At 34.6% G+C, this 12,344-nt stretch overlaps 2 protein-coding genes across 2 annotated transcripts in view; one reads left to right on the top strand and one right to left on the bottom strand.

Moving 5' to 3' along the window:
• LOC133876248 (dynamin-related protein 5A-like) overlaps window positions 1–1,934 on the bottom strand; it is a 39,561-nt gene extending 37,627 nt beyond the window's left edge. Inside the window, exons 1-2 of the mRNA XM_062314533.1 lie at window positions 1,891–1,934; window positions 548–911 (exon numbers count right to left, since the gene is read on the bottom strand). Coding sequence (XP_062170517.1) covers window positions 548–911; window positions 1,891–1,934 — 408 coding nt within the window. The remainder of the gene's footprint in view (window positions 1–547; window positions 912–1,890) is intronic.
• Window positions 1,935–7,025: 5,091 nt separating this feature from the next.
• Window positions 7,026–7,826, top strand: LOC133876022 (protein GRIM REAPER). Its single transcript, XM_062314324.1, has one exon. The coding sequence runs from the start codon at window positions 7,078–7,080 to the stop codon at window positions 7,534–7,536; it is 459 nt and encodes a 152-aa protein (XP_062170308.1). The 5' UTR covers window positions 7,026–7,077; the 3' UTR covers window positions 7,537–7,826.
• Window positions 7,827–12,344: the final 4,518 nt, after the last annotated feature.

Here is a 12,344-nt window from a genome sequence, read left to right as displayed (position 1 = left end):
CTGTTTGATTCCCAAGAAACAAATAAAAGACTGAACTTGATCCACCCAGTTTCTACAAAGAAGATTGGCTGTTTTCATCAATTTCCGTTTCAACGTAACAAGTAATTTCATTTTTACAACTTTGTAATTCACAACTTCCTCCTGTTTCTTGGCAACCAAACAAGGAAGAGAAGTGTAATATAAAGCACTGAATACATGCTATACATCTGCGAGTCCGACATTTTTAAAAGGTAGCCTAAAACGTCAATCCCAGTTTGAATATATATATATATATATATAAAAAAAAAATAAATAAATAAATAAATAAATAAATAAATAAAAAGGGGTGAAGACGCATAAAGATACCATTAGCAGCGTTTAGATAGTTGATTATTTGAAACTCACTAAAACACTAATCTGCATTCAATTAAAACTAACAAAATCATTCAGCCTCCATAGTCGACATTTCATTTCACTTGCTGGAAACTAGAAGCCAATTGTTTCAATTTAAAATAAGGGCACAGAAAAAAAAACAAAAAAAAACAAAAAAAAAAAAGGAAAAGAAAACCTGGAAGGGGCAGCGAGGTTCGAGGGCGGAGGGGTCGTGGACCATCTGGAGAATGAGGGGGCGGCGGGTGCCCATCTCGACCTCGCGGACTTTGAAGCGGAACCCAGGGAGGGCTTCGAGGAGAGAGCTCTTGCAGTCGGATTGGCCACCCAGGGCCACGATCTCTGGGATCGGCAGCTCCTCCCCGAAGACCGCCGCCGCCGCCTGGAGAAGTTTGTAGGCCTCGAACCGAAAGGAGCGAGCCGAGGAGTCGGCGGAGATGGGGTGGGGTGTTTGCGAGACTTGTCGGAGGGGCTGCTGAGAAAGCCGTTGGTGGTCGCCATTGGAGAGAGTGAGAGCGAGGAATAATGAGTAATGGGGAACTCTTTTATTTTTTTTTTTTTTTTTTTGTGAGAGAAGGGGATGGGGAACTTATAATTTGAATTTGGCTCAGGAAGCCGTTGGGGGAACGGGTTTTCAAATGAAATGCTTCTCCTTTTGTAAAAATAAGTTTCGAGAAGTTTTTTGGTTTTGGGTTTTAAAATCGACTTTTGAAAATGTGAAATTAAGAATTATTTTGTTGTCTACATTTAAAAAAATGGATTTAACTTAAAAAATAAAAAAATAAAAAGGGTTTAATACCAGGTCTGGTAGCCGTTGGGGAACGGGTTTTCAAATGAAATGCATCTCCTTTTTTTCAAAAAAAAAGTTTTCGAGAAGGCTTTTGGGTTTTGGGTTTCAAAAACGACTTTTGGAAAATTTGATATTGATAATTATTTTGTGAGCTACATTTGAAAAATGGTTTTAATACCAGGTCTACTAAAGTAATTTTGTCTGATGAAGTTTTGAGAGCGTTTTTTTTTTTTTTTTTTTTTTTTTTGTTCTTTTAATAAAAAAATATATGACTGATATATAATTGAAATGATTTGATAGTTATAATCATTTTTCTTTTTCTAAAGCCTTACTAATTCAAAAGCTAATTTTCAATGCCACATCATCCCAATTATACCGCAACGGTATAGTAATCTACTAAATGACATTACTCTTTATATATATATATATATATAACAAGCAACATCCACACTTCAAAAAAATAAGTTATGTGTTTAGGTATTTTTTAGGGATAAATGCACTTTTGATCCGTGTGGTTTGAGGTTATAACAAATAGCTCTATGAAGTTCAAAAAGTGACAAAACACTCCCTAAGGTTAAAAAATAAATAAAAAACAAATAGATCAATGTCATTAAAAAATTTAACGGAATCCATCATGTGCCACATCAGTACGAATAATATTATGATCCATGTCATTTATATAATAAAAATAAATGACATTTCCACTCACAAAGTCTATTATGTTTTGTTACTTTTTAAACTCTACGGAGCTATTTGTCACAACCCCAAATTGCATGGATCAAAAGTGCATTTATTCTTATTTTTTAGAGAAAAGTACACATAGCCCCCTCAAATTACTACTACATTATTAATGTCCCCCTCCCAAAAATATATTTATATATTTTTTATTATGATTGACACATGTCATTGTCTTATTGGTGCTACTGTGGTACTTAATGGAATTTGTCAAATTTTTTAACTGAATTTGACTACAGATAACGATTTATAAATTAAGACAACTATAAGGTTCTTTGAATTAATTTTGATATCAGAGGAAGCGATTTGTAATTTAAGTCAACCACATAAACCATGAAGCAATTTTCCCTTAAAATTATACCATGAGATCATCGGCAGATTCTTGTTCACCTTTACAAACTGTGATCACCTTTAACTTATCTAGTTTCCACCTTATATCAACTCCTATGTAGCATAATATATGGGTACTACAACTTGGAATGTAAATTAACACCAAAAATTAAACGTTCATATACACATATAAACAAATTGATAAAACTTCACTTACCATTTCTGATATATGCCGAAGTAGAGAACTCTTTTTTTAAGGTATTAAATCTCTCATTTGGGCTATTTCTGCCCATATACAAAATAATTAAAACACATTGAATAATCTTGTCGACCGTTGGGACATTTCCTAATAAGGCGTAATTGCCCGTAACGTTATGATTTTCTACAATGGAAATACTGAAAATATTTATAGTGCACAATAAGTGCATTACTAGAAGGCACAAGAGTAATGATTGAACACCACCTAAAGATACAACTTTTTATCACCTTGCCTATGTGGCAAGGTGGTCCCCCACTACTTTTTGAGTTTTTTTTTTATTTTTTAAAAATAAATTAAGATAGGGGACCACCTTGCCACATAAGCAAGTTGGTGAAAAGTTGTATTTTTGAGGAGTAATTCTAAACGTCATACCCATGTCTCTCTTGTGTCCCTCTAAAAATGAGGTGGCTTTTAAAATCACTATGTGATCAAAATTCAATTTTGATCAATTACAAGCTCAATGGTGATTTTAAAAACCACCTCATTTTTAGAGGGATACAAGAGGGACATGTGTATGACGTGTAGCATTACTCTTCTTTGGGTGGTGTTCAATCATTACTCAAGGCACAATGGGGTGGGGATTACACATTGGGTCCCACCCTATTATGCCTTGTGGTAGTGCACTTGTTGTGCACTATGAGTGCATGTATCATTTCTCGGTGTAGCTTTATTTGGGTAGTGTTATGCATTATTTTAGTTGGATTGGTTTGGGACGTGGTTGGCACGTTTGGGCCTGAGACATTCTTAGGGGTCAAGATTCACCATTCTAGTAGCTCCCCATTTCCTTGGCCCACACTTGTGGGCCAAGGGGAATGAGGATAAGAGATCCATTCCATTCTTTAAGTAATTGAGGAGCAAAGCCTGAATCCCAAGTATTTATACATAATAAAAAAAAAAAAAAAAAAAAAAAAAAAAAAAAAAAAGAAGAAGTAGAAGAAGAAGAAGAAGAAGAAGAAGAAGAAGGAAAAGAAAAAAGTTTTTCATACCGTTTGGCAAACTAGCTATCCTCATTTCTTTAAGAAAGTCAATCTAAAAATATTTTTATTTTTTATATCACATAACTAACTTTTTATTACTATTTAACCAAAAAATATATTAAAAAACGTAACTTTTTTACTTTTCCTTACAAAAAAAAAATTACAATTTCTTTTGTTCTTTTTTAACTTTCTCTCACATAAATAACATCTTACTACTATTCAAACAAAAATTCAACTACAAAATTGTTTACCAAACATACCTTTAATTTGTTTTCTCTTCATGATTCTTTCTTTGAAATTTGTCAAAGTTGGAGCTTAATAATGCCAATATGCATCACACAATGAGCATAATAATGCCGATATGTATAACACACTGAGCTGTATATACAAACACTTGCACAATAACATATTCACAAGAGAGTCCCCTTTATATATATATATATTACTAAAAAAATTAGTTTTTTTAAAAAATTTATTCTTGCAAAATAGTTGTGGAGAGCATGTACCCAACTTCCCATTCCACTTAACTTTTTTGGGGGGCAATGATTATCAATTTGAGACGAAAACCGATGGGAATAATTAATTAATTAATCATTTAATTGCATGCCGCATGGTGGCGTGGAGTCAACACAATCTGGGTACGACTTCGAAGGACAGTGCAAATTCGGTGGGGACGTCGCGCGGCGCGCATGTGTTTCAACCGTGTTTTGTGAACCTTCCAGATTGATTCAGTTTTCTCCGACCGACCATGGAGATCGTACCTAGCTAGCGTTCGTTCGATGTGACCTGCCCGTGACTCTGACGCATTTTCCGCCAGGAAAGACGATCCCGCACACGTGTACCAGCATCTTTGCCTCCGATTTTCCTGGTCGGCTAATTAAGGGTAAGAAGTGCGGGTATTTTAATACTGGCACGACATTTTATTTATTTTTTTAATAAAAATAAGTGAGAGAAATTAAATTGTAATTTTTTTTAAAATTTTTTTATTAAAAATAAGGTGCCATGCCAGTATAGAAGAATCTCAGAATGACACTAGAAGAAGTTCTAATATTTTTCCTTTGTTATGGAGAATTACTATGGACATGTTTGGGTGTTCAATATTTTTGTACTATATTTGATTATATTTTACAATATTTAAAATTGTGAATACTAAAAAAATTTGAGTTTTAAAATTATGTTTGAATGGTTTAGAGAATCTAAAATAAAATTTGAAAAAGATGTTTGAAAATGTGAATTAAATTGAATATAATTGAGAAATATATATATATATAAATGATTTTTATTATATTATTATAAAACTAAAAAACTAATTTTTTTTTTAAAAGGTTGGTTTTCGTACCACCCCTAATAGCTGCTCTGCTACCCCACAGGGGATAATCGACCACCCCCGAATTAGACTGGAGTGGCCGACCACCCTTGAAACCGCTTGGATGTGACCAAACCACCCCTAGCTGCTCTTTTTGGGGTAGTTGAGCCACCCTCGAATCAGACGGGGGTGACCAAGCCACCTCCAAAAATTGGTTGAGCCACCCCCATTAACTTTGAGGGTAGCTTTTCCACCAAGGGTTTTTATTTTTTCCTTTTTATTATTATTATTATTATTGAGTTGGGTTAATTTTTTTTTTTTTTTTTTTAATTGGGTTAAAACAACTAGTCGAAAAGTGGATCGGCTAAAACCCGAATACAATTTAAATTTTAAAAACCTACCCAAACAACATTTTCAAACATAATATAATGTAATACAATATAATCTAACACCCAAACATAACCTAAATTGATTTTTCCAACTTAGTTTTGTATCAAATTGATATTTATGATATATAAATTATCTTAGATATTCTTATGATAAAAATTTTGTAGTAAATTGTTTATTTCATCCACTTTCATTTATTTTTCGGGCATAACTTTTAAAAAATTATACTCTCTGAAATTACAAGAAGAAGAAGAAGAGGAGGAAGAAGAAGAAGAGAGAAATAGCCTCTCATTGAGGGGGTGGTGGCCGACAATCCTCGTAAATGGCAACCATCCTCTTTGAATTGGACATGCAAAAGGGTAAATTTGATACAAATAAACTTACCATGAGGATTTTTATTATAATTTTTACACCCCATGTATCAATTTGATACAAGCTTAAACCCCAGGTATTACTTTAGTAATTTTTCTTATGTTTTTTTAGATCTTTATTTTGTTGTATATTTTGAAATATCAAACAAAGATAAATTCATGACACTTACATGAGATGTTTTTGGAGGTAATAGTCATCTTCTACACTTATCAATTTAGAGGTTTACGGATTTTTTTTTTTTTTTTTTTTTTTAAAAAAAATTAATTAATTTTGATGGATTATGATAAACATGGTTTCAAAAAGGAGAAAACATAGGTAAAGGTGTTTATGTGAAAGTTGTTAGGTTTTCTTATGCCAATAAATAAATCATTTAACGAGTTCGATCACTATATATTCAATAAATCGGGGTGATTGTTTGGGATCCTTAGGGGGAGGTGTTGGCTACTTTGCAATATCCAAAGAGTAATATTGTTGATCCAGCTAGCGCTGTTGCAGAATCTTTTATTGTTTTAAGATCAATTCCTTTTGCTAAAGAAATGGGGTGACAAAAGGTGAAAGTGGAAGGAGACACAATACAAGCGGTACAAGCATTAAGATTTAGATAGGATTGCAAAAACTGGTGTCTCTATGAGCAATTAATTGATGATGCTTGCATGCATGTGCTAAATCCTTTCAACAATGGAGGGGGTGTCCCATGCAAGGCGGGAGGCAAATGTTATTGCTCATTTGCTTGCTAAGCTTGGACTCTCTGAAAGAGAATAAGGGATTCACATTGAAGATGCTCCTCAATGTGTTATGGATATTGTAAATGCTTAATGTTGTGTTTAAGTTTATTATCATTAATGAATGGAATGTGTGATTGTTTTCAAAAAGAAAAAAAAAAAGAGAGTAGATAATCAAATTAATATGCATGTGGACAGTCATTTAGAAATGATGACTCTTATATCCAATAAGATAAATAAAAATATATATATTGTCATCATCTATCTTATAATTAATTTGATAATTTTTTGTAAAATAAAATCTAATTAAGGAATTTGAGAAAAAGGAATTTAATCTAAATCTGTCCTCCGAAAGGCCAAAAAAAGTATGCCTTTTGATTCATGCAATTTTAACACCGTACCTTATCTTACTTGGTGAATAAGAAAAGTAAAAATTGGAGGCCTAATGCTCCAAAGGTTTGTTTTGCCATAACATTTGCCATTGAAGACCTAATTATATATGCACTCATCGAGAGTTTTGAGGAATATTCAACCGTTTACATCTCCAGAGGTCATTAGGATATTTTGAGGCATGCACAAATTTGCAGTTAATTTGTGTAAATCTTATGCATCGATCTGATGGCCAGTTATTAATTAGAGGTCTTGCTAGATGTTGAGCCTAGGGCAACAATGACATGGGAGGTGATGATTGAGTTAAATACTATATATATATTCCATTCCTTTTAGATCTTGCAATATTTTATCAAAGCCTTGCAGCTTTATAATGCCCACTGTACGTGTTCCTTAACTTGCACTCAGACGGGCAATCATCCTCAACAGCTCATCAGAGAATGGCTTGCACTCTCCTCAACCGTGCACCCATGCTCTCCCTACTAATTCTCATTCTCCTATCTTTGCACTCTCATTCAGCCTTCTCAAACGATACCGAAGACGATGAAGATGATCAGTACGTTGTCGACTCCCCACTGGCCAATCTCAGATCAAGAAGCCGGTTTTTGGCCACTGTGATAAAGAAAGGTACGCGTTGTGATCCCATCGCTCACAACGTATGCAATGGGATATCGGCAAACAACGGGGCGAGCCTTCTCCGTTGCTGCAAGAAGCATTGCCGCAACGTTCTTGGGGATAAGAACAACTGCGGGCGATGTGGGAATAAGTGCAAGCATGGACAACGTTGTTGCAGTGGAACCTGCGTCGACACTGCTTACAACGTTGAACACTGTGGCAAGTGCAATAAAAAGTGTGCGCGTGGTCATAAATGCGAGTTTGGATATTGTGGGTATGCTTGAATTTGTTCAAAGCTCCGGTAAATTGTATAATTAACAAGGATATATGACGCTGGATGAGAAAAGAATAAATATGTTATTTAATTTTAATTAAATTATTAGTTTCTGTTTGTAATTTAATAATAAACTTGGCCCACAGTTAGTCATGTTAGTTTAAGTTATTTATCATTTTAAAAGTGGGATTTGCCCTTGGCCCAAAGTCAGTCACATCAAGGTTAGGGTTAGAGTGTCTATTTAAGTGTAATGTTCTCTTGTAATAAGATGATGATGGAATAAAAAAATATGTTTGTGTTTCTTAAGGTGTGACTCATTTATCTTTTGGTGGTGAGACGCTGCCAAAGCCAGTGAAATGCTGGTTTTTTCTTCCCTATTACTAGTTTGGTGAGACTCCAGGTTAGCAAATGTTTATCTCTTTAATTTTCTGTTTATTTTAATTTCTACTGCGTCAATTTTGGATTAAATATACATTCGCTTACGTGACAGTCAAAATTACTACTAGATTCAAAATTCAGTAGTGATTTTTACTGTCACGTGTGGGAGTGTACATTTAACTTATTTGAGAGTGTGAGAGCGGAAGTATATGTAGAATTTCTCTTAAACTATATATTGAATTATAGCTTAGGTTGGGAAACACATTGCTTCTGAAAGAATTTTCAGGACAATGAGATTCCTTTTTTTGTGGGTTTGTCCGTGAAAAAGTGTGAGAGTTGAAGGACAAATAGACAGCATGGCATGACTGGAGTCTCCCAACATCTTTGACATCAGTGGAAGAGCCATGTTAGCCACGCACTTCTCTACCAAAAATAAGTGGTTGTTTTTATGGTTTTATCGTCAATTGCATCGATGACTTCCAATTGTAGTTTTTTTTTTTTTTTTTTAATAATAGGTTCTTCTATTATTTGTATTATAAGATAATTTTCTAGTTTTTATTGTTTCTTTTTGTTTTAAAATTGTTTGATTTACTAAACTTTTGCACTATAAACTAGCTAATATGTCCGTTAATTTGATTATGCTCTTTGTAAAAAAATTGAAAAATTAAAATATACTTGGAGGTCTAATTGTTATTTCTATAAAAGCCGCCCTTTAATTTAGGGATAATTGCACCGTTAGTCCCTGTAGTATATCATAATTATTTTTCACTCCCTATGGTTTAAAAAGTTTATGGGAGGTCCTCGTGATATGCAATAATTACAAATCGATCCCTGGCGTCAAATTCTGTTAAATTTTTTAACAGATTCCGTCAAATGCCACGTCATCGACACGTGTCGCCAATAAGATGGCAACACGTGTCCACCGTAATAAAAAAATATAATTTTTTTTAAAAAAATAAAAATACTTATTTTTTAAAAAAAGCGGCCACCCCCAGTGGCTGGGGGCGGCCAGGCCACCCCCAAAGGGATGGCCGGCCCCTTCAGTTTTTTTTTTTTTGTTTTTTTTTATTTTTGATTTTATTTTTGATTTTTTTTTTTAAAAAAAATAAGTATTTTTATTTTAAAAAAAAATTGTATTTTTTTATTACGGTGGACACGTGTCGCTATCTTATTGGCGACACGTGTCGCTGACGTGGCATTTGACGGAATCTGTTAAAAAATTTAACAGAATTTGACGCCAGGGATCGATTTGTAATTATTGCATATCACGAGGACCTCCCATGAACTTTTTAAACCATAGGGAGTAAAAAATAATTATGGTATACCACAGGGACCAACGGTGCAATTATCCCTTTAATTTATCTTCTTTCTTGAAATTGAGCCCGTTCCTACAATAATGATTATATATTTATGCCTACGAAAAGTGATGGAGAAAATAAGGTGAATTATAAACTCCACGTAGAGAAAAGGTAGAGGAAGTTGGTCATGTGAAAAATGAGTGGAGAAGAGATCGAACACAAGTACTTAGCATGAGAATATCCACAAATAGACAATATTTAGTTCTGAAAGTTGGGAGGCGTTTAGTGTATGAAATGGTTATCCCATTAGGAAAATGAATAGTTATTGATAAGAATAGATGAATGTGAAATGAAATATCTATTCATATTCATCAATTTGGTGACAACACATTCTCTCGCTGGAATTAAACCAAAATACTAAAAGACCTATAAAAAAGAATTAAAATTGAGGCTCTGTTTGTTTAAGAAGGTGGAACTCCGGTGGCCGATAGCGGATTCCAACAAACTTTGGCGACCGGTAGTGGATTCTAAAAGTAAAAAATAAAATAAAAATTATTGTGAATTTTTTGGGAAAATATAGTGTATTAATAAAGAAATAGATATTCCTATCATTTTTTAGATGAATGATTATTCTTCAATTTAAGAAATAATAGGCGGCAAGATACTTTAGGGCTTGTTGGAGTTGTTGAGCATAACGAATCTAATTTCCATGGGAATGACTATTACAAGGCTAAGAATCTTATCAAACTATGAAAATGGAATAGCTATTCCTATGCCTTTTATCAAAAGTTTGGTATGTGGAATAGCCCCCTAAAATGGAATGGCTATTAGAATAGCCTTTCCTTTGTTTAGTTGCTAGGCATTGGAATAACCATTCTTTTTATTAGGGCTGAGCATGGGGGGGGGGGGGGGGATGGGGATTTTTCGACCCCGCCCTGCAGAGCAAAGGGAACCCGCACCCCGCTGATAACCCCATGCACTCGCACGAGGCGGGTGGGGATGGGGCGGGGATCCCTACGGTTATGCAGGGATCCCCGCGGGTTATGCCTCATAAAAAATTGAAAAAAAATAAAATAGAACCAGATGTTCAAAAGTAATTGCTATACTTTTACTAATCTTTAGAACCCATTCTAAATAATACACATCAATAGCCAAACGGACACAAAGCTTGTAGAACAACAAAAATAGTAAAATGCTCTAGAATGGTTATGTAGTAACTTATCACAAATTTGTAAGAATACATAATGTTTTTGATCAGTAGACTCTTAAGTAAAAAGAAAAATAAAAATAAAAACAAAAACTTCAAAACAATATGCACTATCACAAATAATCTGTATGTGATTGAAAACTAATATTAATTCTCTTTCGCTGTTTAAGGCTCAATGTAGGTTCTCTCACTCTTTTTTCCCTTCCCAGAAAGAAAGCAAAAAGAAGAATAAATCACATCACTCAAACTTCTCTAGTTTCCTTTGCACTCCCTTGTTTTCTCAGCAAGCAATCAAAAAAATAGGAAAGGAAATTGTGTGGCTATGTGTAAGAGAAAGAGAGTAAAAAATTGAACATGTAGTTGAATAGGTATGCCGTATGCTTGAGACGACTGCGGGTGTGTCCGTGCGTGCGGGGCGGTGAGGGCGTGAGGCAACGAGGGCCGTGCTCGTTGTTGTGCAAATTATAATAATCTCGCAAGTGCACGAATCGTTTGTAATATAATGTTTTGCAAGTGCGAGGTCGATCCCACAGGGAATTGTGTTGCAAAAATTAATATCTATTCAAACTAATCATATTTTAACCTAATTCCAAATTTAGTGATTTTTAACAAAAGAAAACATAAACAAAAATAATGAAAATAAATGGGTCTAGGGTTTTGGAATCCACAGTCACCAAATCATAGCAACCTATTCCCATGCTCATCACACACATTTGAAGTTTTCACATGCAAAACTTAGGTATGCTTTACTTTGCTTCAAAAATTGTTTAAATCATTCGATGAATCCATACTTGCACAAATCACAAAAGATATCTAGTTTTGACTAAATCATCAAATGTATCCATGGAATGAAACACAACGAATATCCAACATTTTAATAAATGAAAACTCAAGCCATCAATTTAATGAAACTATATCAAATCATCACTTGTATCCGGAAATCACAAGAGATATCCAACAATAATCTCAATAATCGAAGTAGAACAATGAGAAATCAAAACCCATAATCTCAAATAGCATAAACAAGCATGGAAACTCAGTTTCTCTTCAATGGTGAGGTTTCATCATCACCCCTAGACGAAATTTCAGCTACACATAATTAAAGAAAGCATAAATAAACAACAATAATCCATTAAAATGAAAGAAACTTACAAAATATGGAAGTTCTAGGTCAAAATCAACCCAAAAACCCTAAACTACAGTGAGAACGGCACCTAGGGCGTTCCCAAGCGGCCTCCCCGTTCAAAAAATGAGAAAAGAATGGTATTTATAGAGTTAGCTAGGGTTTCTGAAATTCCAGCTCCGCATAAATTCGATCGATCGATTTTATAATCGATCAATCGACATCGGGCAATTTTCGATCGATCGATCGACTTCCCAGCAATTCCGAATTTCCAGTTTTTTATGCATTTTCACTTGAAAATTACTATTTTTCTCTTAATGTCCTGCAAAAACGCAAAAACGCAAAAACTAACCAAAACATCAGAAAATAACAAAGCTAAATGTTAACTAATGTAAATTAAGGAGCCCAAATATACAATATTTGGCACTCATCACTCGTGCAGGCCGTGAGGGCGTGACAGCGTGATGCTGGGATTGCAGGCTACGACGCTTAGAAGGATAGAACTTAGAAGTTAGAACTTAGGGTTAGGTTAGATTGTTAGAACTTAGAAGGATAGAAAAGTCAGAAAAATTGAAAGGGGCCAAAGCCCAAAGGGCTGTAAGCCTGCAATGGCTGCTTTAACCTGCAGGCCTGGCCTGCTTGTGTTTTTTACATTTTTCTGCTTTTTTTTTTTTTTTTTTTTTTTTCAAAATCTGCGGGGAGGGGCGGGGACTCGAGAAATTTCAAGGGCCCCCCCCGCACCGCGCTGGGAGCCCAAATAAACCCCCGTGGCCCGCACCATGGGTGCGGGTTTAAGGCTCTGTGGGGATGGG

The sequence above is a fragment of the Alnus glutinosa genome, chromosome 8, assembly GCF_958979055.1.
Source record: "Alnus glutinosa chromosome 8, dhAlnGlut1.1, whole genome shotgun sequence".
NCBI classification, from domain to species: Eukaryota; Viridiplantae; Streptophyta; class Magnoliopsida; order Fagales; family Betulaceae; genus Alnus; species Alnus glutinosa.
This window is presented reverse-complemented; position numbering and strand designations above follow the sequence as displayed.